The sequence below is a fragment of the Cucumis sativus genome, chromosome 4 (genome assembly GCF_000004075.3).
Source record: "Cucumis sativus cultivar 9930 chromosome 4, Cucumber_9930_V3, whole genome shotgun sequence".
In the NCBI taxonomy this organism is placed as follows: domain Eukaryota; kingdom Viridiplantae; phylum Streptophyta; class Magnoliopsida; order Cucurbitales; family Cucurbitaceae; genus Cucumis; species Cucumis sativus.
This window is the reverse complement of record NC_026658.2, coordinates 26214962-26240697: the sequence shown is the minus strand read 5'-3', so window position 1 is coordinate 26240697 and position 25736 is coordinate 26214962. Positions and strand designations below refer to the sequence as shown.

Genomic DNA, 25736 nt, shown 5'->3' with positions numbered 1-25736 from the left:
CCCTTTCACATTCATTTTCTTCGCTCCAAAAGAAAAGCCTCCTCCAAGATTCTGCTTGTCTTCCCCTCACATTTTCTCCTCTCTCTCTCTCTTTAGGGTTTCATTTCTTTCTTTGTTTTTTTTTTCTCTATCCCATCAACACAAACCGCTAAGCTTCTCCATTACGCTCCTCCTCGTGAGAATTCTCCTTCTCTTTTTACAGATTCTTCTGCAAATTTATTGTTTTTAGAGGTCTCTCTTTTCTCTTTTTTTTGCTCGCATTTCTATGAGATTTCTCGGCGGTTTTGATAACTTGTTCCACTTGGTTTGCTTTGTGACTCCATAAAGCTTCTTCTGTCGATTTGAGTATTACATATAAAGCCAGTTTTCCACTTTACTTTATTCCACAACTTTTTGAGGATTGTGATTTCTTCGAGCAATTTTGTTGGTGGGTTTTTGGTTCTTCCGCAAGATTTTAATATTTGCTTCAATAGATCCGATATCTCCCTCCAAACTCAACGCAAGTTTGCCAGATTTTGGGAATTTTTACTTGGTATTTCATAGTTCGATCTGCAGTTTCATCTGGGTGTCCTTGTGTTGCTGATTTCAAGTTATTGAAGTTTTGAATTGGAGCCTGCGACTTTCTAGTAATTTGGTGAAGTTGAGGAGGATTTTTTTTTCTTCGAATTATTGGTTGATCTGTGCCCCAGGCCCTGGCCGATACTGCCGGAACTTGCAATTATTAAATTTTTTTGATAGGCCAGCACAGGAGAGGCTATTTTTCCGAGCTTTAAAGCTGGGAATTTGACATCTAGGAATTGATTCGCGCCAAGGGCTGTTTGTAGTTCTTCTGAGATAAGAGTCAAAATCGAATTTATATTATTAATTTATGTCTTGGATAGAAATATGGCTACGGGTATAGATTTTTCACCTCCCTTCACTCTACTGGAAGGCGGCGGATACAGTAAGGACAATGTATCACCCACAGACGACGAAAGTTCTGATAGCTTTAATAGTTTGAAACAGATGAGCAGTGGGAAGCCTCCCCGACACCTCTCAGTAATGCGACATAGTGTGAGCTCCTTAAAGCTCATTGGCCAAGCTGATTTAGTGAGTTTAATTATTTTTACATCTTCTATTTTCTGGAGATACAGATGCAATTTCATAGCTTCTCTTTTAATATTATCTGTATAATGTCCTTCCAATTTCATGGGATGCTTTGATGGTTGAGATATAGACATATAGTATAGATAAGCCTGGGAAATGACGTTATGGGCATTAACCTCTGGTTGCTTCCATTTCCTTTTAATATAAGTAGCATGACCGGTATTCAAACATTATTGACACATTGCTTTCGGGACAGCTGAATGTCTGAAAGATTTCTGTACTCCATCAGACTTCTATTCCTTGGGTTTATTGTTATTGATGGGATACAAATGGAAAATTGCAATATTCTATTACCTGTGTTTAGTTGTAATCATCGTAGGAAGTTGGGGTGCCCTAGCTTGTTTTTCTAAAATATTTGTACTTTGTAGAACCGTAGTTCTTGTTCTATTGTCATCAGTACCTTCACTGGTCGCCGTATCTTTTTATAATTTATAGTTTTATTGTTATTTTATCTTTTGTTGTAAAATTTGGGGTAGCTATGAAACACCTACTTACGTGCTCGTAAACTCTCCAGAGCTTGGATGCTGAAACTCTTGGGAATAAATCACCTGATGGAAAAGCAGGATTCTTACCTGTCTTTAGGTCAGGTAGCTGCTCAGAAAGGGGACCTAAACAGTACATGGAAGACGAGCACATATGCATCGATGATCTTGTTGAACATATCCATGTTTGTGAAGATTTCACTTCTCCTGGAGCTTTCTATGGTGTGAGTATTACTTTTCACCTGGATAACCTTTTGACCATAGTAAAATTGTAGGTGTAATCTCCTTTGCAGACCAAGTGCTGATGCTAATTATTCAAATCCCTAGAAGTTCAACCCATATGATTATTTAAAAAGACTTAATTGTTGGCTTCCAGTAATTCTGTTAGTATCAGTGCACATTGAAATTCACCTGCTTGAGAAGAGCATTGGTTAAAATACAGTGGCTGAATGAAGGATTTAAACAGTTTGCATTGGCTCTTCAGGACAGCTAGGCACAGGGACACACAGTTGTGGTACTGTTTGCTGGGGATGGCCTGAGTTGGAAAATCAGTTTTTTTTTCCCATGTCACATTCTCAATGCACCAGAATAATAGTCTGTCTCTCGAGTGACATATAGTTAGCAATAACCACCATATTTGTCATCCTCTTGGATGTTCTCTTTAACGTTGAATTTGGTGGAATTAATGTGTTTGCAGGTATTTGATGGCCATGGGGGTACAGACGCTGCTGCTTTTGTTAGAAAGAACATCCTCAGATTCATAGTCGAGGACTCCTGTTTCCCAATTAGCGTAGAGAAGGCAATTAAGAGTGCTTTTCTGAAAGCTGACTACGCATTTGCTGATGCCAGTTCTCTGGATATCTCCTCCGGCACAACCGCCCTAACTGCTTTCATTTTTGGAAGGTAGAGACCTAAATTTGTTTATGTACGTGTGAAACAGAAAGTTTTCTTGGATTCAGAATTATAGCATTTGATTACATATATTCTGTTTTGAGGCTACAACTAGTGGGAGGTATCTGAAGGGTTATTTTTCAGGATTTCTATTATCCTGTGGGGTCAGGGACATGGTGGTTTAAGTGAACCAACATCTCCATGCATCCATGATTGTTGGAAAACTGTATGCATGTACAACTTTTAACAAGCGGCAGTTGTGCCAGACTTCCATTAGCAAGCGGAGCATCTATATGCTGTTGCCACTTGTTTGGATTAGCCTGCTTGATTTTTCTCAGTGAACCTAATATTTGTACACGATCCCTAGGAAGTTGGCCAATTCAAAATTCTTCAGCTATATTTACTGCTGCTGAATGAAATGTGCATAATTTTACAATGCAACATTGTTGGGGACCATCCTTTTCTCTTGGACAAAAAGGATGGAGGACTGAGTTGGCAGTTATTTAGGAGTAATGATGGGTAACGGTTTGAGGAAATGATGTGAGATGCTTACTCTATGCATCAGTATAAAAAGTGAACTGCTTTAGTAATTGTTTGAGAGAAGAGAAAAGAGTAGAATGTGGAAATTGTAGAGAAAAGAAGAGATGAGAATGAAAGGTGGAAGGGGGGTTATTAGAGAAAGAAATTGGATAAGGGAAGATACATAGTATCACAGTAGGGAATAATTCATAGTAAGTTTTTCTGTTGCAGTATGCACAAAGTGTGCCGTATGTATAGAAGCCAAACCAAATCACAATAGGGAAGTTATAACCCAAGCGGATCTCTTAAGGCGCGATAGGTTTCAAAGATTCCGGGATCAATAATGTTACATGATTATTGTGTCTTCTTATTGGACTAACATTCATTGTTCGAACACTGAATGCTTATCTATCTGTCCAGGATAACCTATAAAAGTGAAAGGTGTGAGACATAAATTTACAGTTTTAGCATGTTTTATTCAGAATCATTGTCCAATCATTTCTGAGTTCTCATTTCCCTCGTTGCAGAACAATGATTATTGCGAATGCTGGGGATTGTCGAGCTGTACTGGGGAGAAGGGGAAAGGCAATTGAGGTGTCAAAGGATCACAAGCCCAACTGTGCATCTGAAAAGCTTAGAATTGAGAAGCTGGGTGGGGTGATCTATGATGGATACCTGAATGGGCAGTTATCTGTGGCACGTGCAATAGGAGATTGGCACATGAAAGGTGCTAAGGGTTCTGCTTGCCCACTGAGTGCAGAGCCGGAGCTGCAGGAACTGAACTTGACGGAGGAAGACGAATTTCTAATAATGGGATGCGATGGGCTTTGGGATGTGATGAGCAGTCAGTATGCTGTTACAATGGCAAGGAAAGAGCTGATGCTACATAATGATCCAGAGAGGTGTTCAAGAGAGCTGGTACGGGAGGCACTAAAGCGAAATACATGCGATAATTTAACTGTTATTGTGGTCTGTTTTTCGGCTGACCCGCCCCCTCGGATAGAAATTCCTCCAACTCGAGTAAGGAGAAGCATATCATTAGAAGGGCTGAATTTGTTGAAAGGTGTACTGGACTGCAATTCTTGATTTTAAATGGAGAGAATGTGAGAGTTGGTGTATATATAACATTGGTTTATGCAGACTGGGCTACGGTCTCTCGACCCGAGCTGCCGATGCCCTTTTTATCTATTTGGCATTGGATGCTTTAACGAGGAAAAAATAAAAGAGTCATGTCGGATTCAATTTTTTCTTTTCTTTTTTTTTTCTTATTACTATTATTGTTCGTTTCTTTTTTTTTGTTAAATGTGCTTTCCACTTCCGTGCGTGTACAGAAATTCATTTATCGGAGGCTTTATTTGGTGCAACCTGAATCTTCTTATTACTATTAATTGAGTGCCTAAAAATTCATTTATCGGAGGCTTTATTTGGTGCAACCTGATTCTTCTTTTGACCATCATCTTTATTCAACAATGAACCCAATGGCCTTGTCCCCATATTTTCCTCCCTTTCTACTCTCCCACATGTGTTTTGGGAAGGTAATAATCCTATGTTACTGCGGTGCTACTAATCTTATGTAACAATAAAATAGTAATAAAATCATAACAATACAGTAATTGTAGTTACACTAATGGCAAACATAGAAATTCTCTTTCAGGAACCACAAATATAACCCCACATTGGCTTGGTTGTTCTATGGAAGTTAAAGCATAAAGACAAGATTACAAAGTAATGCAAGGGCTACGTATTCACATGATAATTTAAAGGAAACTTTGAAAATGTGATGCCGCCACTATAAGTAACAAGTGAAATTTTGATACTGACATGGCCATGCCAAATATAGCTTAGGAGTTGTGAGCAAAAAGCAGTTGAAAAACTAACTAGCCAGATCGTCTTTTTTTTCACCTAATTGTTTCAGCATAATAGATAATAAATGGCTGGCATGTGAATTACGAGGTTACTAATATCACAATCATAACCTTATTATAAATGGTTAGTTTTACTTGCGGATCATTTAGCTCAATAAATGCATGTTTGGGATCTGGTCCCTTGGAGAAAAGTCCCACTGATGAAGCCTACCTCAAGTTCCTAAGTTATACTCTGGCTTTTAAATCAGCATAGCATACCCCCATCCTTTTAGCCTTCTATCAAAATTGTAGTACAAGGTGCCATCAAAGTTCTACTGTTATATAAGAAAATAAGCGTGTAAGCACATATCTCTCAATTTGAAATAGGCTAACTGTTGCATCCTTTATGGCTTCTCTCTCTAGCCATCTTCTTTTCATAGTTCTCCATCTGATTCATCGTCGTCATCGTCATTCAGCTGAACGCTGCTACACATAAACAAGGTGGCAACTATTTATAAGTATTGAAACTATAGATTTCATAAATCTGCCAAAATGGTCAAGTGAAGAAAAGAGAATGGCAATCTAGAACGATGGCTATGGTTTTACTCTCTATCACAACTAAGGACTGCCATCTAGACTCTCTGAGGTAGGTAAGTTCATAAGTTACTGTTATATAAAGTAGTTTAGGTTTGATATCATAATTTTAGATGTTCTACAAGTTACAATTATTTTGCCTTGTACCTAAAACAACAGTTAGTTAAAGGTCTTATTTGATAACCATTCAATTTTTAGTTCTGAAAATGAAGCCAAGTGTTCTTTTGTTATCCATTTTCCACCATCGTTTCCACAACCTAAGCCAAGTCTTGAAAACAAAAAAAAAAAGTAGTTTTTTCTGTACTTGTTATTTAGATTTGAACAAGGATTCATATATTTCTTTAAGAAAAGTGAAAACTGCACTATGGAAATTGGAAGTAAACAAGGAAAAAATTTAAAAACGGAAAAACCAAAAGCAAAATCTAACCTAAGAAAGCTGTTTTGAAGAACCAGTCAAGAAATATAATAATTATCAATACCATACTCATTAGAGAATAAAGGGTCAGAATAACATTTGAAATTGATATAAAATCACTCTTCAGAAGAATTTCAAACCGCACATAAAAAATTACCTCGCCTTGCTGCAATGCTTGCTCAAATCATGGCATAGGACTTTGCTAACGTCACCTGGGCTGACAGATCCTTTCTTAATCAACTCTGCCAACTGCAGGTTTATCAATATCAAGAAATTGATTAGATCTGTTATGAGGGGAAAGCAGATAGAGAGAGTATTTATTTATGAGCCAAAGCATGCCAACTTACATCATCTTCTGTTTCCTCTAATAATCTGTTTCGTTAATAAACAACAACATTAGATTGGGAAAATCATAAATCTACATGAATCAGCTGGATTACTATGACCGCTGAATAATCATCACAATTAGTCTCACCTCCCACAATACGTTGATATATCTTTAGAATAAGCCCGAGCTTCTTGTTTATCTGTAACAAAATAGTTAAATGTTTACATTAAAACAAGCAAACAAAGATAGTTTCATATGAAATTGGAATAAGCTATAAACACCAGTTATCTACAAGGAAGTGAAATATAGGGTATGGCCAAGATTTAAATAAATTCAGTCCAGGCCACTTTGTGATTCTTGTCACCAGCTTCTTTTTCTTTACTATATTATGTATTAAGTTAAAAAGTTAAGTGTACGACAGTTAGCTATCAAACATACAACAAGTTAAGTAAGAGTTTGAGTGACAATGTCAATAGAAGAAGAGAAACAAAATCGAAGACAACAACAAAAGAAACATAGGTGAGAAGGAACTCATTGAAAGACAGAAGCTTAAATTCGTTACATACTTGTCAAGTTGTCCCAGTTATCCACCTTGATCCACTGTTGTCCAGCTGAACCTGTCTGCACCAAGAAGGCAACAGCAGATGAACCAACCATCACACATAAGCCCCCAGACAGTCAAAAAAGAACTATTCTTCTAGATTCCAATCCAACTATGATCAAATGGATAATTTCAAAGAGGAATACCTTCTCAATAGTGTAATCTTGCATCTTTTCACAAAGCCCATCCAGGAGTTCGACAACTCTTAGCTCACTAACCCTGCCGAAATTTAAGTGTACAATTTACAAAATGTGTTGTTCATTCATTATTTAAAAGCAACCCAGTAACAAAAACCCGATTAATTTGGAAAAGGCAACTAAGAACAATTAACTTTAATAGGCTTTCCACCCAAACAGTTCCTAACTGCTTACCACATTAAATTCATCAATTGAACTGAATGTGGTATCTCAGTAATAAAGTAACATTTTGATATAATTAAAGAAAATAAAATAAGAATTACTACGACTCTTGATCTGGTGACTACAGTGAACAATAAAATTTTGTTTCATAATTCATATGGTAACAAAAAACTCTGTTCTGCTCGATTAATATCAAATACTATTTATTGCTTGACTAATTGGAATTATAAGAAAACAGATTCCGCCTTCTATCAGCTTCAACTGAGGTTTGAACGGTCTGACTTATGCCATTAAGTTCATAAATTTTGAACATCGTGGTTCTTTATAAGCCTTTCTGCAAGCTAGTTGTCAGCCAATATTTCTTAAGTTCCGATATTGTCCCAACATATGTTCCTACTGAACTATTTTAACATTTCATCTATCTATTAGCATCACTGCATTTTGTAAACATAACAATAAGAATGTTCTAAACATGCCAAGGAAAAAAGGGCATCCTGAAAATCGGGAGGTTGATGTTTTACCTGTAATCAATCACCTTCCCCTTACGCTGACCTTTAGAATCCAACCGATGTCTCATATCTAAATGATTCCTCGGTTTTTCCTAGTTAAATATGTAATTACTGTTTGGTTACTGAAGCCACTATTACACTTAGACACTATGTAAAACTTACCACAATATAAACCATGTCAAACAGAAATAAGAATGGGGGGACGGGTAGGGGGGAATGAAATTTTCTATAGAAAGGTACATCGCCTTACATTGGAAAGTCCATGTTCTATCTCCTCCTGCGAACAAAAAATACAGAAGTTAGATCCCCTTTTGCAAATCAATTAGTTAGCATCAGCGCTGCCTAGTGGCATTACGATCGATACAACATCAGTAAGAAAAATTACTTAAATATCAAATAAGAAAATGTAATTATCCACTAAAGAAAAGATGAAGATACACGCACATACAACTAAGTGATGAGACAATGCAACAGAAAAGGAAGGCTAGAAAGTTAAAGGCACTCGAAAAACAGTAATTGACAGTGATCAGATTCAGGCACGCAACACACAAAAATAATCAAAACAATGACGGATTCTCAATATTTGAAGAACAAATTACGAGAGGCAACAAAAAGAATTCAAAGAGGGAAGGAGAATTGTTAAGAACGAGAGATTACAGCAACAGCATTGCAAGCGGCGCATTTGTCATCAATGCAATCGACGACGGCGGAGTAGATCAGCAATAACAATAGAACCCAGGCGTTGAATTTGATCGTCATTTACGGTTGGTCGAATCGGAGTTCTGAAGAATTTCACCTCTCTCCAAACGCCTTCAGAGCTTCTTCTCCGTTTGCAAATCTGAAATGTCAACAAAACGAAGCAAGAAAATGGCGGTATACTTGACGAATGTATGGGCTTGGCGCAAGAATGGTAGGCCCAATAATATATGCCCCAATCCATATTGGGCTGTGAATACGGCCCAATCATGTAAGTCATTTCAGTAGGCGGCAATGCATTTGAGGTTAATCTGAGGTTCTGTTTTTAGAATCTGTTGAACTTTCGATGAAGGAAGTACAAAACCGATCACAGGATTCCGAAATCGAATCAGAGGAAGAAGATGGAGATGAAGAAACGCAGCAAGAACAGCAAAATCCCCAATGTCAAGATCAAGAACTATGTTTGCTCCAATTTCTGGACTCGACGGATGATTATCTGAATCTCCTAGATGCATTGTCCGCAACATTACGCCAGGTACGCGAAGATTGATCATCCAAACCCTGATTCTTACAACTATTATTCCATTGTATTGATCTCTACATCAAGTGATGGCTCTCTAAATTTCAGATTTCTACAAAATAAATCGACTAAATTACGCATTTGACATGGTTGAAATTAATAAGGTATTAAAACGACTGGCTATTTGTTATTTGCAATGGAACAGTCTTCTAATAGGACTCAACTTCTATTTTAAGACTTACCTGGTGAAATTCTCAACATGAAATTTGAGGGCCTACTGATCCTGCGTGATTGTTTTTACTCGTGATCTCTTATTTTCTGCTAGCTGCGGAAATGTAACTCTAAACTTCGCTCATTCATTGGAGTAACAGGGATGGTTTGAGTTGGCGAGCGCAAGACATTCTATGGGTACTTCTCGCATAAGCACTGCATTACTGGACATGAAAAACCATTCTGCCGCTACATCGCTGAGGGTGGACGAACGAGATGGTAATCTTAATCATCTCTTCTTCTTGGATATCATTATTGAAGTTTGAACCAGCTAGGAAATTCTGTAATCATTCTAACGCACAGTTTTAAGTTGCTACACCATCTTTTAGCTACTATCATACAATTAAATTCCCTAATAGATGGAAAGATTTATTAGTTCATCTAGTTAACAGTTCATCTACTAAATATTGTCAAAACGCTATGTTGACACACTTACACTTGTTACTGAAATGTCCACACACACAGATGGCTCTGTAGGAATGCAGCCATTCATTAACTTGAGGAAATGGACATCCTCTGAAGGTGGAGACAGTTTGGGGGAAGAAAAATACAATGACAAATTGCAAAGGGAATCTGGTAGTCCGCAGCTACGGCAACGCAACGTTTCTGATCTTTCCGGTAATTGATGTGTTCTATTATTATTAGGAGATACGTAAAAGATCACCACGCATCTGCAAATACTGTTTTTGCATGCTCTTAATGATTCACTCTTGGAGATCTTTTATTTTTACTCAAGTTTTTGCATGTTTGGTTTCTAATCATTGGAGAGTATGTAACGCTTCTTCGTGTATTCATTTTGGAGATAATCTGGGGAAAAGTTCTTTAAAGAAAGAAGATGCTCTCATCGTTGATGATCAGGCAAGTGTTCATTACTATTCCTAACATTGGCCTCATACTTTCCTTTTCCCTTTTATATATTAGTGTGGTTTTTCCTTCTTCCTTTGCTCCATGGTACCTTCGATGGTAAAGATGTGGAACAATGGCTCACCTCATACTATGTCTATTATGCTATTGTAGGTACAAAAGGAACGATCACGGACACTTTCAACCTTCGGAACTCTAGTTTCCCCAAAGCTTCGATTAGCACAACTTTCATTTGAAAACGGTGAGTTATTCAATATCTGCATTCCTCGTTAAATGGGGCAAGGGGTGTGTTTGTGTGTATCTGTGTGTGGTTCAAGCAAATGATAATGATATATACTCAGCAATTTATTTTCTGCAGCACTTGAACTTATAGTTGAAATTGCAAATAAGCGTATTGCAATGTTATCTTCCTTTGATGAAGTCAAGAAAGGATCGGAAGACACATCTTCCTTCAAACAAGTGAAGGAAGAATTGGAAGACACCAAAGTATGAACCAATCATTTGTTTCCCTTCTGGTAAATTTTGTTGTAATTTCCTCAAAGTTTGCTATGACAGTAGGTGGGATGGGATGGGATGCCTATAGTCCAAATTAACGGACTTGTTTAGTTTTTTATTGTCAATCTCCTTCACAAGCGTGTCACGCGTAATATATAAACTTTGTATTCTTCAAAGTCACCACAAATAAATTCATTTATACGACTGAATTTTGAGTCGTTTGTTACATGATTATCGTTCATATTACTTTATAATCAGAGTACAAATGCAAGCAATGTTCTGCCAATTTCATCAATATGTGTTCTCAAGGAGATATTCGAGGCAACATGTGGGGGTGAAAATGAATCTTTGCCCACAAAAAGGGAACCAAGAAAAGTGTTCTTTTTCAAAACAATGTCACGAAATCAATACAATACATAAAGCACCACCATAACATACAAAAATATGACCATCCAGCTCATGTTCTAACTTTCTTCCAAGCCATAAAAACAGGGGAAAAAAAATGGCAACCGGCTCAATATAATAAAGAACAAGACAAAGATGGGGGCAAACAAGAGAATTGATACAAGTATAAACTCGAATGGAACCTAATGGTTAAAAAGCTCTCCAATTGTCAGAACTTTTCTTCGGACTGTGGCTCTCCGATGAGACTTTAAAGGGACCAGAGGTTCCAAATGGATCTGCATCATCAAAAGAGAAGGTACCATGGCCGAAATCTTTGGAGCTGCCAATGGAGTCAAATCTGGCATGCCTCTGGCTATTCTGGCCGAAGTCCATGCTGCTACTACTCATAGAATCAAACCTTGAAAACTTGTCTTGATTATGGCCAAAATCACGAGAACTGCTTATTGAATCGAACCTAGAGAACTTCTCTTGATTATTGCCAAAATCACGCGAACTGCTTATTGAATCGAACCTAGAGAACTTCTCTTGATTATTGCCAAAATCGCGAGAACTGCTTATCGAATCGAACCTAGAGAACTTCTCACGTTGAGGAGAAAAACTGCCATCCTGCATGCTGAAAGAATCAAACCTGGAGGAATTGTCAAAGTAGTGATCCCCCACATCGCTATAGCGAGGGGAAGAGTTGCCGAATCTAGAGAGCGGAGTGGGAGGGACAGAATCCTCAAAAAATGGACTTTTTCTCTGAAAGAAGCTATCTGCATTCGGGGATCCTGTTCTGACGGAGCTAGTATCAAAATCACTGGATCCAAAGAAATCTCTGTGCTTTTCCGAGTCTGGCTCCTGTGTGATGGCATCAAATAAAAGGAGAGAAATAAGTGTTTAGACATGGCTGAAATCCCATATGCAATCAACTTGACACACTAGAATTCGATAACATCATGATTCATGGGCAACTATGTTCTCAAATAGAGCAATCATACAAAGAATCAGCAACAAAGAGGCTTGGGGCAGGTTAAATTCGTCATAATGACTCTTCTGCATGCAATCTCTACAATTAGATGAGTACGTTTCCCATTATAAATTTCTGAAAGTAAAACCGGTAAATCTCCTCACGACAAGTTCGAGGAAAGTACAAAGAACACAAGAAAACTTTTTTCCTCTCATTTCTCAAGAACTGTCTAACCAGGTGACTATTGATGGAAAGTTCATCCACCAGGATTAAGCATTTAAAATTCTTCAGCAAAAAGAAATTAGGGGAGGGCTGTCTATTCTAAGATTGAACCGATCCTAATAACACGTCTTTAAGTCATACCAGTACCACAACATTGATATTACTAAAATGAAACATAAGGCAGTCCATGCAATTCCCGAAAAACAGATGACATCAAAAGACCAAGAGCATATTTATGAATTAATTTTATGATATCATCTGTTTTTACTTAAACATTTCAGCTTATGTAGTTTTTTTTTCCTGGAAAATTATAGCAAATGAAACAAATGTTGCCTTTATCCTTCTTATATGCTTATATAAAACAAATTTGATAAAACGTTGAATGACGTTTTAGGTGCTTAATAATGTCACTTAATATATGACAAACCGTAAACATACACAAAAAATACTAGGTCCACAATTCTTTCAAAAGCAGAAGGAAAAAAAATAATCATCATGCTCAAGATTTTTTTTTTCAGAAAAATTGTTTACGATAGCAAACCTAAACAGTCCCCATCAAAAAGAAAATAATAAACCCAAATAGATCTCAGTATCTATCAAGCCCAGCAACGCAACATAAACTATCGAATTGTCAAGCTCACCTTGGTATTAACTGGTTTTATTCCCCAAACTGAGTCCACATCGTCATTATTGTCAAAGGTGCCCCAGGCGGAGTCATTGAAACTTCTGATGCAAGAAATAAATCAGAACCATAACATAAACATAATGAATGTATGAAAGAGTTGCATGAAGTCAAGTATAAAAAATATGAATCCATTATTTTGACAAAGGAAACAAATACGAGTCCATTATTACCCATATGCCTCTGGACTTTTTTCAAAACCAGCATCTGAAAAGTCATGAGAAGGGCTTTCTAGAGGTGTCTTAGCAGCTGGGCTGCCATACGGACTTCTTGCTGACCCATCTTCACTGTGGCTATACAAAGATTCATTCTCAAGGCCACGATTAATGTTACTGAAGGAGTGCCCTGTTTTGCCATTGGCATTTGAGGATGAATCAGGAGTTGAGTTATAATCTGCTAAATCCTTCTCACTGTCTGACATTTTTGGTTTTGAGGCAGAAACACCTTTTGGATCTAGGTTAAGGTCATTGGAAAATCCTGAAAGGAAGATTGATCAACTGATATCAACAAAAGATATAACGTATTTCAATCAAATTACCAGCCAAAGTATGCTGACAATGAATTGAGACTTGCAACATTATTAGTGCAGAGAAGCAAAGAACTTGTCAAGAACCACCCTCATACCTTCATCTTCAAATTTATCCCACTCTTCATCCCAAATAGCTGCATTATCCGGAATTCCAGGTTGCCAACCTATCAAATCCATCATAAAAATGTCACTAATGGAAACGAAGATACATCAAGTCACTTTGAACGGGAAATGGGTCATATTATGCCACAGATGATGTACGAAGTCAACACAGGAACAAATGTACCAAACATCTCCTTGACCTTTTCTTTTACTAAAAAATCCAGAGAAGATTCTTGAAAGGAAGTGGAATGACTAAAAGAAACCTTTGGAAGCACATCCTAAAGGAATCTAGATATAAGAAGCAAAAGTATAAACCTCAAGCTAATGTGAGACTAATACCTACTGGAAGCTCAATTATAGCTGCCGACTTAACATCAAATCCATGTTTCTTACAACGTTCAGTTAAAGCCTTTATGAGCTCCTCAATATCAGATTGTATTCTATCAGCTCGGACCTGAAAGGAAAAAAAGCATCAGTATCGGACAACTGCACAGAATAGCTGGTCGCAAATTGAAGCACACAGTTCTATTGCAAAATCAAACCTGAAGAATACCATCGGCACTTCCTCCTTGTTCCATTCTAATAATTGCTTGATGCAACTCTGTCTTCCTTTCCTGTAAAAATGACAAATAATAGGGGAATGTAAGATCACTAACGTAACAATAAAACTCAGATGCAGCTAATGACAAAATTTGTTTATTGAAGGATGAGCATATGGCCTTGTGGCATAAAATTATCATTTTCTTCTGGATGCATCTTCTTCCGGTTATTAAGCAATATAAATTTTTCTTATTTTTTTTTTAATTAGATGCACAAGCACTCAATAAACTCTTCCTAAAAAAAGATGTATGTAGCAATCTCTAACTTTGTTTTTTTTTCTATTGCGTATTTAATTAAGTTCGGCTAACATGCCTATACATGCTAACGTTGATTGATTGAATATATATGCATTATCTCCTTACTTGAGTCACATGCAACTTCCACTTAGTATATTAAGGAAAAGAAAAGAAGATAATTGCACAAGACTAATGAATCAAGACAAAGAAACTTTCCAATTGACCGCTGACCATCAACAGCCGCCAGATTAACCAGCTGGCTCTAGTAGATGCAATAAAATGGTTTAAAAGCATGTATGAAAAATTCAGGTATAAAATTGAAGCACAGTTCAAGAGGTATGTATTTACTTGAACATCACGAAATTTTGCCTCTTCAATGGTTAACTTGGATGCTATTTCAGCCACCTGCTTGTATTTTTCCTCATATTTTTTTCCCAAAGATTCTGCCTGCAATATAAAGCCATAAATCAGTGCAAAGAAAACTCAAATATAGCGGACCTAGAAAAAGAAGAATAGAAATACCTCACGCTTGTCAGCAGATGCCCTTTCTGTGATTTCATTTAATCTATTATCACATCTGCTTTTATGAAGAACCTGAAAAGAAGACAATGTTTACATGTAAAATTAAACGAATTACACAGGCAAGAGAAAATAGTCAGAAAATATTTTTGAAAAATGTTCATGAAATCATCACTAAAAATACCAAATTTAGCATTTAAGCTGAAGCCCCTTCGCAACAACTCGCACCCCTCACCCTATGTGCACTCTCGAAAAGCTTGAATCATTTTAGTAGTCACAAACCTTGTCAGTGGGCAGCTTCAGAGATGTCCACAGGCAATTTGAAATTTAAGAGAAATTACTTAAAAGAGTTACTTAGAAATTACTCCCCATTGTAATTTGTGTTTTTCTGTAACCATACTAGTATTTTGTTGGTTTGGTTGAGTTTGTTCCCCTTTTGGCTATTGTATTCGGATTGACATTTCTTTGAATAAAATATTGGAGTACTTTTATACATTGCAACTTTTAAAGATATTTAGATAGATTTACCTGCGGAACTTGAGCTTGTGACAAAACTGGGAGATTTTCTTGTACATCAATGTAAGCTTCACTCATGAGTAATATGGAAATTATTCCCAGATCCATTATTAAATTATTAAGGAATTCGAAACTGACCAAGAAAGTGAAACACTTCATCTAGATAGTATCGAAGTATATGTCAGAATGAAAGCACATGTGACAAAATCAGAAAAATGCACCCTAATGCAACCTCTCTCCAAATCGGCCCATTTTTGCCAAGATTGGATAGAAGATAGAACCATCTCCTCTTTCATTTTGCTTCTCACCATATACGGCAGTGATTCTAAACTTCCTATGGTCAACCCCATTTGGAAGTTGAAAATTTCTTAAAAAAGTGAAGATCTTCCTTTGGTCCCTTGCTTATAAAAGTCTGAATACCCATGATAAACTTCAGAGGAAGCTCCCTAACTGGTCTGTCACCCCGTCTATCTGCCTTCTTTGTCAAAAGGAGATTGAGACCTTCGATCATCTGTTTCTTCATTGCGATTTTGCTGCTAAAGAGTGAAGTGGTCTTCTTAACTCGTTTTGGGTAGCTAGCTGTCCTAAGAAAATAGATGAGTGGATCTCATGGATGGTTTGAATGGTGGAAACTTCTGTGGTAAGGGGAGAATTTTATGGAGATACGTGACTCATGCGCATTTGTGGCATCTTTGGAACGAACAGAACAGTAGAAATTTTGAAGATAAGTTTACTTTTTTTTATTCCTTTTGGGCTTTGGTGCAAATACGGCATCGTGGTGGTGCACAAATTACATTATATTCTTTTGTAATTATAGCCTTCTCATGATTTTAAACAATTAGAGGGCTCTTCTTGTTTGATTCTGTGGGGGGTTCAATCTGCCCCACCCTTAGGCTGTTCCTTTTCTGTTTTTTCTTCTTCTTCTTCTTCTTCTTTTTTTTTTTTGTTTTTGTTTTGTTTAATACAGCTTCTTTGTTTCTTCTCAAAGTACACATATATATACTTGGTACAGTGATTTTTACTTCAAATGTCATCAGTGCTGCCTCCCTAGCATCATTGACATCTGCCTTCCATTGGTTACAAATCAGAAATTCAAGGTCAAAGTGAGAGTTTTGTGGATCTTTGTCTGTTAGCTATTTTTTGGTAGACTTAGTGCGGAAGAAACAGGCTTTTTTTAAATGTATGTAGCGACCGATAAACAGTTGGACAGTATTTTCTTCTTATATAGGAACTTTTTGTTATTGTTTCGAGTATTCGCACATCATTTGTAGTTGAGTTGGTTGATCGTCTTGGCCTTCCCACTTTTTTGTATTATCCTCTCTTTCTAATGAAAACTTGTTTTCCAAAAACAGAAAACTAAGCAGTAAAACCGTTTCTATTCTCCTAAACTATTTCCATTTATGAACAAAAAGGACGGTTATAATAATCATACAAGTGAGCACTAAGCAGTTTGCATGATAGTGAGTCGATAAGTAGAGGGGTGAATAAAAGGTTCCAGAAATGCAATTTAACTCAGTTTTGGCATAGAAAAACGTTAACATACCCAACAAAATTTCCATTATTCAAACATAGAAATGCCACGTGGATTGAGGGGTTCATGATTAAGTGACTATAGTCAGTCACAGATTGGGGGCCGTGCTTAGAAAGAAAGTATTTATTAAACCAAATTTAATCAGGAACTTGCACCTTTTAAAATTAACTGATCAGATCTAGTTGTCAGCTCATACAGAGATAACGACTACTGTACGACAATTATTCTAGCATATGAGTAACCATTATTGGCACACAATAAAAAGTTCAAAAATTCGTGTATAGCTTGTAGAATTAACTTAGACTTGGAATTGTATGTTGCACAGATACTATTAAGAAACTGAAAGCAAAGAACAATAAAGAGTACTTACAAGTTCCTGCATCATTGTGCGATAATATTCAATCTTTTCTTTCGAATCCAAAATAACATTCGCAGTTTCTCCAACCTATCAAGGATGAAACATGAAACATTAGAGGGAACAATATTGCATATCAGGTGAAAATATACCAACCTTGAATTCACAAGGAAAATAAGAAAGAAACGTGTACAGTTAACAGGATATATGGGGAGAATTTATGAGGAGTAAAAGAATTCCACATTCATAATAAGTAGATACTAGGTCCTCTCCAAAACAATTTGTGAAAGTTGACATATAGATATAAGGAAATGCCTTTTTCTCAGATGCTGCAGCATCTTGAGCCTTCTCAGACTGGTCCAGAAATGAATCTTCCAACACCGGAGCCCTTGATTTCTGCTCATTGGATAGTTTAGCACCATCAGCTTTTGAAGCAGGTATATTTGTTGGCGGTCTCAATCCTGCAGTTGGTGCCATTGACCGAGCAGTGACCTGAGGTTGCTGCTGTCCAAATCCTAATTTCAACAAAGGAAAAGTTAGAGCAGAGAGAGAGAGAGAGAGAGAGAGAGAGAGAGAGAGAAGAGGCCAAAAGAAAATAAGTGCAATTGACAACTTTGGTAAGTACCAGGACGTGGACTCCAAGCTGCATTTGGATGGACAACGTTAGATTGTCCTGTCATGGACAGCAGAGTTTCATCAAACATAACATTATTTGGAAGTGCAGCTGGAAGTGGCCGTCCTTCCCTGTAACGTTCCATTAGATATAAGGCAAAACAAAACTCTTTGAGAGAAAGCATGCTGTCATTGTCTTGATCAGATAAGTCCCACACCTGCTTCAAGACCTCTGAGAATATGAAACATGGCTTCAGTATATATTATAAAATAAAAGAAAATTCATCAATCGTTTGTCTCCATTTAAAAAAAAGAACATTCATCAATCATTAAAGAAACTTTACAAGAGCTTCAGTGAAACAAGGAAAAAATAAATGGGCATGCATAACTTCCTAGGGATTGCAGAAAAGTACCAAGTCAATTTCTTAAACTAAAACTCTCTACCTTGCATTACGTTAGAAAGCAAATATGTTTCCAAAGACTCAAATTGTGAATATGCAAAAGGAGTTGCCTATTTTTTTATAAAAAAAAAGTAGAATAAATGGCATTATCAAATATTATTGTATCAAGGTGAAAATAATCATAAAACCTTTAAACTTCTAGCAGACCTTCAATACATATTCATTGAGCATATATATGTTCATTTACCACTTTTTCCATGTAGTACCAGAATAGGAGAACGAGGATAAAAGAGAAATAATAGAAAAACCATAGGAACACGCAGGCCATCTATAAACACAAGCAGAAGGTTTCTTTCAAGTGTTTTTTGCTGAATATCTCAAAAGTTTGTTCTATCCTTTCGATCAAATAGCCCCAAAGAACACAGCCACCAATATCCCCCAGAAGACTCTTTTTCTCAAGGAAGTATGAAGTCAATGATAAAGTCATCCCAAATATGCTTTGAAAAAGAAAATTCCAAACTGAACATCGAGGAAGGATAAACCAACCAACATTGGCTTTCTTTTTTTTACTTCTTTCCTCTTTAAGACAGATTTCATTGGCTTCATGAATTAAGAGAAATTTTAGCTCCAAAACTGGAACCCTCCCTATGCATAGTCTAATGATCATCAATTGAGGGAAGTAACTGAGTCCATTTTTCAATTCCTCATCAGATTAAGGTTTCTTCTACGGCCTAAGTTCCAAATAGCAAGAATCTCATACTATACCTCCACTGTCTTCATTTTGAAGCTGGGGATCCAAAAATCCATATGAAACTTAGCGTTCTATGCCAATATTGTGTTTAAGAACTAGTGGCATGTAACTTGATGAGCTCTTTAGAAAACTAGTACTTGTCCAAATATGACCTGAATTCTGACAATAAGAAGACAAGCTCCAATACAGACTGAGTTACCCAAAGCCCATTTTTCTGACAAATGGAATGTTGGACAGTTATTACCCAGGATGGAGAAAAACGGATTGGCTTAAAGGCTCTCCACAATGGTTTCACGAAAATCATATGGAAGTAATAACAATGTTCAAGCTTTATTCAACGTGTTCCTTACATGGTCTAAAAATGGATTAAAATAAAGAATCTCAAAGGATTAATAATAAAGAAAGAACAATAAACTAAATGCCCACTTCAGAGATAAGCCATCAAAAGGAAACGATGCCATGCCTTTGACATTAACAATATACTCTAAATCCCCCAAAGGCCAAAACCACACTAAATTGATTGATACTTGAAAGCGAGTAACACGTGCTTCAACTACAATCTTAAATGACAGTATAGATTTAAAAATTTTAAATTAAAAATAAAAGAATTGAGAGAGTATATACCTCTAGGTAACCTCCAACTTAAAAATAGATTCCGTGCCTGGTCACCGGTAATTCTGCCATCTCTGTCAGTGTCTACTTCCATAAAAACTTTTGTGTACTTCTGAACATCAGTTGGTTTCATTTTTGGCCAAGTAAACTGTGCATTTTCAGAAGTAGAGTTTCTGGCTCCAGTTGTGATCCCAGAAGATATAAGTGGCGATGGACCTGTTGCTCGAACCTCCTTGTTAGGTTCCGGTGCTGACTGAGAAAGCTGAAACTGTGAACCAGCTAACGGTCTTGAAACAAATGCACTCTGCAATGACTCCAATGATGTGGACTTACTTAAAGGTTGGGATACACTGGAAACTGGAACAATCGCTGATGGACCAATACTACTATTAGCTGCATTGTTGAATCCAGAAGATTCTGGTCTAGGTGGAGATGGAGTAACAGAAAACATGTCAGCACCAAATGCTGACTTAGAAGCAAATCCATTACCAGTAACAGCTGGTGCTCTATCATTAGGCATAGGCTGCGAAGTCATTAAAGCTGGAGATAACGACGTAGCTGGGGAAGGCAGGGAAGGACTGACTCCTCTAGGCCCAGCAGCAGGGACCCCACCTGGCCTTCCATTGAGCCAATCATTTGGGTTTGAAAGATTTGAGCCCAGTAGATTTCCTCCTCCAGAAGGTTCAGAAGAAACAACCAGTTGCATATTGGAAGCAACACCACCAGGTGTGGCTTGAGGTAACCTCATGGAAGGGTTTGGCTGGGCTGATACATACTGCTGGTTCGCACCCACATTTGGAACCCCTTGTCCTCTAAAGCCAAAATTTTGAGATCCTGTTGGTGCAGGTATACTCATCTGTGGAGGAGATGCAGCAGGCACTGAAGTTGATTGAGGGGCAGATAGAGCCTGCAGATCAATCTTTGGTGGGGGGATTTTCGCAGCAGCAGGACCATATAGTGCTGCCTTTACAATTTCAGGTGTTAGCTCTCGCTTACTTTGAGCAACAGTCACAAGTCTGAGAGCATTATAAAATTCCGGTCTACCAAGAAAACCTGTTTTTCTCTGATCAGCATGCATCCATATCTGCAAGTAGAGAAGATAACCTTGATTGGCACAACCGTTCACACAATGACAGATTTGTAAGCATGCTATCATTTCTTATCAAATGGTGCCAGTCGGCAATGAATATAATTATAGGATCGAGTAAAAGAGCGAGCCTCTTAACATAATAGCTTCAACACATTACAGATGATATGTACCAGTGGAGACACAGAATACCTACACAACGCAAGATTGTAAAAGCTTGTATTGTACAACCAGACTAAAGCAGCATCCGTTGACCATATCAGAAAAACAAAGCACGCGAAGATTGTCAATTCAATCACATGAGGAAGTTATAGATTTCAACCATAGGTCTAACGGTGGAATGCGTGACGACCTATATCTAAATATTACATTTCAAAACAGATACATATAAAGAAAACACCAAACGAAAAACTCTAGGTAGGAAATTAGACACCAGAACTTAAACGAAAAACTCTAGGTAGGAAATTAGACACCAGAACTTAAACGAAAAACTCTAGGTAGGAAATTACACACCAGAACTTTCCTAAAATATACTGGCAAGCACCTAATTCATAAACATACTCTTCCACGAAGCGCAGGCACCTCAATTTATGATACCGAGAAACAAAGTATTGAAGTGAAAAGCGAGCAACTTATGGATTTCGAATTCGCAACCTAATCCAAGTACATGGACGCCATTGATCTAAGACAAACAACGCACGAGAAATCCAAAGAAGAAAAGGTGAGAGAGGGAGGAAAAGGCAAAAAAAGGAACCTGCGCAAGAACATTTTTAGGCAAATTGGAGCCCTGAAAGAAAGAAACAGCTTCAGCTCCACTAATCCTCCCATCACCATCCAAATCGGCTCTCCTAAAGAATAAGTCGAACTGATCCATATTAGTCCCCTCCCCCCCTGGATTGGATCCCGCTGGTAGAACAAATAGTAGATCAGACTTCCTTCAGAGAATCCCCGTAGGCAGTAATGAAACTATGATCCCAGTGGAGAACAGACAATTCAACCATAGCAGTGAGAAGGAAGGCAGAGAAATGATGAGATGGTAGGTCTGTTGAGAAATTGGAGTCCTCGTTGAGAGGGATGAGGTGTGGTCTGTAGCGAGGGATCGAGCGAAGGTGGAGAAGTGGGAGAAGACAAGAAGCCGATTGCCAATATACCGAACAACAACAAAGGAAAGGAATAAAAAATGAAAGGAAAATTCAGGTAACCATAACCATTTCTACACACTAAATTCCTCTCTCAATCTCGCTGTCTTAGCAACCGGTAATAAGTAATATTACATCTTTCATTCATTTATTTTCTCTAAAATGGAAAATTAATATATATATATATATATATAATATATATATATATATATATATATATATATATATATATATATATATATATATATATATATATATATATATATATAATATATATACATACATGAGAGTTTTTTCTTTTTTTCTTTTACTTTGTGAGAATTATTATATCACATATTTCTTCTTTTTAGAATCTAAAATTTGGCTGGTAATTATTCTGTCAAATTGCCAATATTTAGTCAAATTTACTACTTTTTATATTTATTTGAAATGTACGAACTTTTTAATTATTGTCATAAGCTATGCTCCATATATCAACAATCCTTTTTCCAATTGATAAAGTTTCGTGAAAATATTAGTTTAGTTCCAACGGTTATTTCCTTAGAAAACCACAAACGTAATATAGAAATACATTCTTCAATCAAATAGAAAGCAAAAAAGGATTCACTCATAAAAGAAAAAAGAATAAAAACAATCCTTGCGAAAATCATCTGTTTCAATAACGACGTTGTTGATGGATAACATTGTTGTTTATTTATTTATATAAGCAAACTTGAAATTTTATTTTTGCGCAACAATTTACAAGAAAATTAGATGGTTCCGGTGCTCCTCTGGGTTAAATTAATGATTGTGGACATTGTCTTCTTCTCTGTCTACTTGCTCTCTTCTCTTTTTTCTTGCAGATGTGAACCTCGCCGACAGCTTCTGACTTAGCTTTACTTGAAGACTCTACTCGTACTTTCAGTGGAAAGTGCTTTTACTCAAGTTATTAATCCCTGCCTTGGATGGTTATTCTTCAAACTAAGTTATTGCCCATATCTTTCAATGGGTATGGTCCACTTGATAGAGAAACCTGAAAAAAGTGGGAAAAACTTGCAGTTCAAAGATGGATGCTAGTGCTTATTTCTACATTAAAATGATTCTGAAGCTACTCTAACGTATGTACATACCTACTAGAAATGATTTTACGTGACAATGTGCTGGGTTGGGTTCACTAGAAAATATCCAGATACATCTTGACAAGAATGCCGTCATTCTAGTTATGTTCATTACCACTTGCCAGTACATACCTAGGCCTCATTGATTCATGGGTGGCTGGCATTGGCTAGGATTGAGAAGCATATAATCAAGTAGGTTGATCCATATTTGAAACATGGTTTAAATCCTACTAAGAAAGCTTAAGGTGGGCACCTCAGCACATCAGTCCTTTATGTTGCGGTTGTGGTCAACTTGAGGTAGAAAAACATTCTTATCAAAGGCGTGTACATCCGTAACTAAATGAATGACCAAAGTGGTCTGACATGTCACCCGAGATGTGGCCGTTGGCATCAGATGAAGCTCCATATGCATTAACAACGGCCCTGCAATGTCAGAACTAATTGAATAAATGAAAACCTTGATAAACGAAACGTAATAAACAAGGAAACAGAGCAAATAGAATAGTAACATAAGAAACCCAGTGAAAAAAACTTCCCTGCACCCCATTTAACTAACTTTCATCCTTCATTTCGATAAAAAGAGTCGGAGAATCCCGACGAACAAAACATAAGAAACAGGGCTCACAGGACTCAAGTCAATGCAAATAGAATAAATGTGATGTAAAGATAAGAATTCTTCCATTTTGCAATCCAGATTCAATAAACAAAGCCCAAGTCCACTTTTTTGTAGATTTACCTTAATGGAAGCCCGAGAAATTTCATAGACACTCTCGTATATGTAACAAAAAAAAAAAGTAAGCAGTCAACAACTATAAAACATCCTAAGTACGACCTGCACACATTAGTAGAATGACTTCTGTGAAATATTACTAACCTTCAAAGGACCGAAACAATAGAAGAAAAAGACATGTTTGTAATTGATATGACCTGAAAGTTCAATAATGCCATCCCTTGGCACGCCAACATCTTTGCAGATTTTCCTGATGACGAGCAACTTTGATTTTCAACCAGAGTTTATATGCCATCTCTGTCCTATTACAGGCCAATAGTTTGTTATTAAGCTTACTACGTGTTCGCCTACTTGGGAAGAAACCCTGACGTAAACATTCCTCCATGACGAGTACAGCATTTTCAAGCTGCCCTGTTTTACAGAGACAGTCAATGGCATGCTCATAAGTCTCCACATCAGGATCATAACCACTTTCTTGCATCTCATTCCATATATTTAATAGCATGCCAAATTTACCAAACAAAGAAAGCCGCATTAGCAACAATTTGTATGCATTCTTGGATATCCTACATCCAACTTTTCTTGCTTTCTTGTAGATTAACATAGCTGCGTGTGGAGGACCATAACTACAGCTAAGTTGAATAAAGGATGTTATTGCCCCCGTAGTGGGAATTATTCTTGCCACCATTTCATCAAACATTTCTAGTGCATCGGCTACTTTCTTGGCCTTGAGAAAGCCAGTAATCAAATTCGAATAGGTGTTCATGTCAGGTTCACATCTGTTGCTCAACATACGCTCGTAATAGGTCAGGCATTGATCAAAATCACCTATACATATAAAGTTGGAGATCATTGCATTGTAAGCATCAACATCTGGTGTACAGCCGTTTTCATCCATTTTATCAAAAATCTTGACAGCATCATCAATCTGATTAGCTCTGCCAAGACACTCAATAAGATAGGTGTGGGTCAGACAGTCTGGAGAAAATCCATCAAGTTCCATTGCTTTCAACATTTGCTCAACTTCACCGTGCCTACCGTATCTTGACCATCCACCAATTACAATGTTATATGTCATGACATTGAAAGGGATATTCCCCTTGGTTAAATTAAAGAAGGAGTTTGCAGCACCAACGTGGGATCGTCGACACATGCATTGTAGAAGAATGTTCAAGGTTTCAGTATCACATTTCAACCCAATTTCTTTCAAGTTTCTGAAAAATTGAAGTGCCTTAGAAACTTGGTGACCCTTGACCAGACTGTCTACTACAATGGAGACCATTTCCAATGTAGCCTCCACTCCCTCCCGTGTCATGTTGTACAAAACATCCATCATGGAGTCAAAAAAACCCCTTCTACCTAAAGCTTTAAGAATTATGTTGTAACTAGAAGCATCTTTAGGTATCGACGGCTGTTTAATAGCCCAATAAAAGAAGGTAACCATTGCTTCGCTACCTAAACTCCCAGTGTTTAATACTTTGCTGACAACATCTTGACTCAAAATCACATCAGTATTAGCTAATGCATGCTCAATTGCGGTTTTACCATTCAGTTTTTGAAGGAAAACACCTCGCAATTTCTCTTCTGGAAGCAAGAATCCATCAACTGCCCTAACTGGCATCTGTTTCTCAATGGAATTCTCTTTGAGAGTGTTATAAACCGAACCATAAGGATTAACTAGTAGAAGATCAGAAAGTTCACTGATAACGAATCGCTCGTCTATGCAGCGTTGATTTCGATCCCCATTACCCGAAAGACCATCATCAAATAGATTTGATGGTTCATCTAGGGTTGAAAACAAGTATGATAAAGCCGGCGACGGCGAGTGGATTAAGGGATAGTGATACCTGCCACTGGCAATAAGCCCCAAAAAGCAGGCTCTGAGTTGATAGGGAATAAGACGCCGGGAAGCGCCGAATGCCATAGAAGGTATCGATTTATCGGCGCTGGAAGCCAGATAGATAAGTATAGGAGTGGCTCAAGGAGGTGAGGCAAAACGACGATTGGACTTTCGCCTGGTGTGAACTGCTTAACGGTGATGACGGCGGGTTCAGTACCGCCGTTGAATAAAGTTTATCACCGGAATCGACCAAAATTCGTAAATATATTAACAAATTTACGATTTATA

General features: G+C 37.3%; 5 protein-coding genes across 11 annotated transcripts; 2 read left to right on the top strand and 3 right to left on the bottom strand.

The window, feature by feature from the left end:
* Positions 1-7: 7 nt before the first annotated feature.
* On the top strand, positions 8-4355 carry LOC101205355 (probable protein phosphatase 2C 27). The gene is made up of 4 exons (XM_004145503.3): positions 8-1089; positions 1661-1852; positions 2326-2531; positions 3566-4355. Exons 1-4 carry the CDS (start codon positions 886-888, stop codon positions 4122-4124), a joined length of 1161 nt encoding a protein of 386 aa, XP_004145551.1. The 5' UTR covers positions 8-885; the 3' UTR covers positions 4125-4355.
* A 629-nt stretch (positions 4356-4984) lies between these two features.
* LOC101206302 (protein canopy-1) lies at positions 4985-8548 on the bottom strand. Of its 2 annotated transcripts, none has more exons than XM_031883968.1 (9): positions 8346-8548; positions 7939-7965; positions 7701-7780; positions 6967-7039; positions 6786-6840; positions 6367-6418; positions 6239-6263; positions 6049-6140; positions 4985-5368 (listed from the first exon to the last, which is right to left on the bottom strand). In XM_031883968.1, the coding sequence occupies exons 1-9, from the start codon at positions 8445-8447 to the stop codon at positions 5317-5319; spliced, it is 558 nt and encodes a 185-aa protein (XP_031739828.1). In that variant the 5' UTR covers positions 8448-8548; the 3' UTR covers positions 4985-5316. The 2 variants fall into 2 exon arrangements, with proteins under 2 accessions (XP_031739828.1, XP_004145555.1); XM_004145507.3 differs by having other exon boundaries at positions 4985-5365; positions 8346-8546.
* A 111-nt stretch (positions 8549-8659) lies between these two features.
* LOC101206061 (coiled-coil domain-containing protein 115) lies at positions 8660-10759 on the top strand. The gene is made up of 6 exons (XM_004145506.2): positions 8660-8919; positions 9276-9393; positions 9640-9792; positions 9977-10032; positions 10192-10279; positions 10397-10759. Exons 1-6 carry the CDS (start codon positions 8731-8733, stop codon positions 10528-10530), a joined length of 738 nt encoding a protein of 245 aa, XP_004145554.1. The 5' UTR covers positions 8660-8730; the 3' UTR covers positions 10531-10759.
* A 136-nt stretch (positions 10760-10895) lies between these two features.
* On the bottom strand, positions 10896-21888 carry LOC101204624 (epidermal growth factor receptor substrate 15-like 1). Of its 2 annotated transcripts, none has more exons than XM_011655977.2 (13): positions 21397-21888; positions 19568-20639; positions 17805-18023; positions 17495-17694; positions 17195-17269; positions 14781-14852; positions 14607-14705; positions 13965-14036; positions 13762-13876; positions 13416-13484; positions 12965-13268; positions 12751-12835; positions 10896-11778 (listed from the first exon to the last, which is right to left on the bottom strand). In XM_011655977.2, exons 1-13 carry the CDS (start codon positions 21514-21516, stop codon positions 11128-11130), a joined length of 3153 nt encoding a protein of 1050 aa, XP_011654279.1. In that variant the 5' UTR covers positions 21517-21888; the 3' UTR covers positions 10896-11127. The 2 variants fall into 2 exon arrangements, with proteins under 2 accessions (XP_011654279.1, XP_011654280.1); XM_011655978.2 differs by having other exon boundaries at positions 12751-12832.
* Positions 21889-22391: 503 nt separating this feature from the next.
* Positions 22392-25736, bottom strand: LOC101204379 (putative pentatricopeptide repeat-containing protein At5g43820). Of its 5 annotated transcripts, none has more exons than XM_031884803.1 (3): positions 23615-25736; positions 22891-23301; positions 22392-22793 (listed from the first exon to the last, which is right to left on the bottom strand). In XM_031884803.1, exon 1 carries the CDS (start codon positions 25530-25532, stop codon positions 23814-23816), a length of 1719 nt encoding a protein of 572 aa, XP_031740663.1. In that variant the 5' UTR covers positions 25533-25736; the 3' UTR covers positions 22392-22793; positions 22891-23301; positions 23615-23813. The 5 variants fall into 5 exon arrangements, with proteins under 5 accessions (XP_031740663.1, XP_011654278.1, XP_031740664.1 ...); XM_011655976.2 differs by having other exon boundaries at positions 23753-25736; XM_031884804.1 differs by having other exon boundaries at positions 23806-25736.

What these genes read in the sequence shown, in the direction of transcription:
- LOC101205355 (XM_004145503.3), top strand. Translation starts at nt 886, where the DNA reads ATGGCTACGGGTATAGATTTTTCACCTCCCTTCACTCTACTGGAAGGC. An exon ending in CTCCTGGAGCTTTCTATGGT is followed by an intron (nt 1,853 to 2,325) that starts GTGAGTATTACT and finishes ATGTGTTTGCAG; the next exon opens with GTATTTGATGGCCATGGGGG. An exon ending in ACTGCTTTCATTTTTGGAAG is followed by an intron (nt 2,532 to 3,565) that starts GTAGAGACCTAA and finishes CCCTCGTTGCAG; the next exon opens with AACAATGATTATTGCGAATG.
- LOC101206302 (XM_031883968.1), bottom strand. Translation starts at nt 8,447, where the DNA reads ATGACGATCAAATTCAACGCCTGGGTTCTATTGTTATTGCTGATCTAC. An exon ending in AAGATTACACTATTGAGAAG is followed by an intron (nt 6,841 to 6,966) that starts GTATTCCTCTTT and finishes TTCTTGGTGCAG; the next exon opens with ACAGGTTCAGCTGGACAACA. An exon ending in ATATCAACGTATTGTGGGAG is followed by an intron (nt 6,264 to 6,366) that starts GTGAGACTAATT and finishes TTAACGAAACAG; the next exon opens with ATTATTAGAGGAAACAGAAG.
- LOC101206061 (XM_004145506.2), top strand. Translation starts at nt 8,731, where the DNA reads ATGAAGGAAGTACAAAACCGATCACAGGATTCCGAAATCGAATCAGAG. An exon ending in TGTCCGCAACATTACGCCAG is followed by an intron (nt 8,920 to 9,275) that starts GTACGCGAAGAT and finishes TTGGAGTAACAG; the next exon opens with GGATGGTTTGAGTTGGCGAG. An exon ending in CAACGTTTCTGATCTTTCCG is followed by an intron (nt 9,793 to 9,976) that starts GTAATTGATGTG and finishes TTCATTTTGGAG; the next exon opens with ATAATCTGGGGAAAAGTTCT.
- LOC101204624 (XM_011655977.2), bottom strand. Translation starts at nt 21,516, where the DNA reads ATGGATCAGTTCGACTTATTCTTTAGGAGAGCCGATTTGGATGGTGAT. An exon ending in CTAAAAATGTTCTTGCGCAG is followed by an intron (nt 20,640 to 21,396) that starts GTTCCTTTTTTT and finishes CTCTACTTGCAG; the next exon opens with ATATGGATGCATGCTGATCA. An exon ending in CAAAATTTCGTGATGTTCAA is followed by an intron (nt 14,037 to 14,606) that starts GTAAATACATAC and finishes TCATTTTTACAG; the next exon opens with GAAAGGAAGACAGAGTTGCA.
- LOC101204379 (XM_031884805.1), bottom strand. Translation starts at nt 25,532, where the DNA reads ATGGCATTCGGCGCTTCCCGGCGTCTTATTCCCTATCAACTCAGAGCC.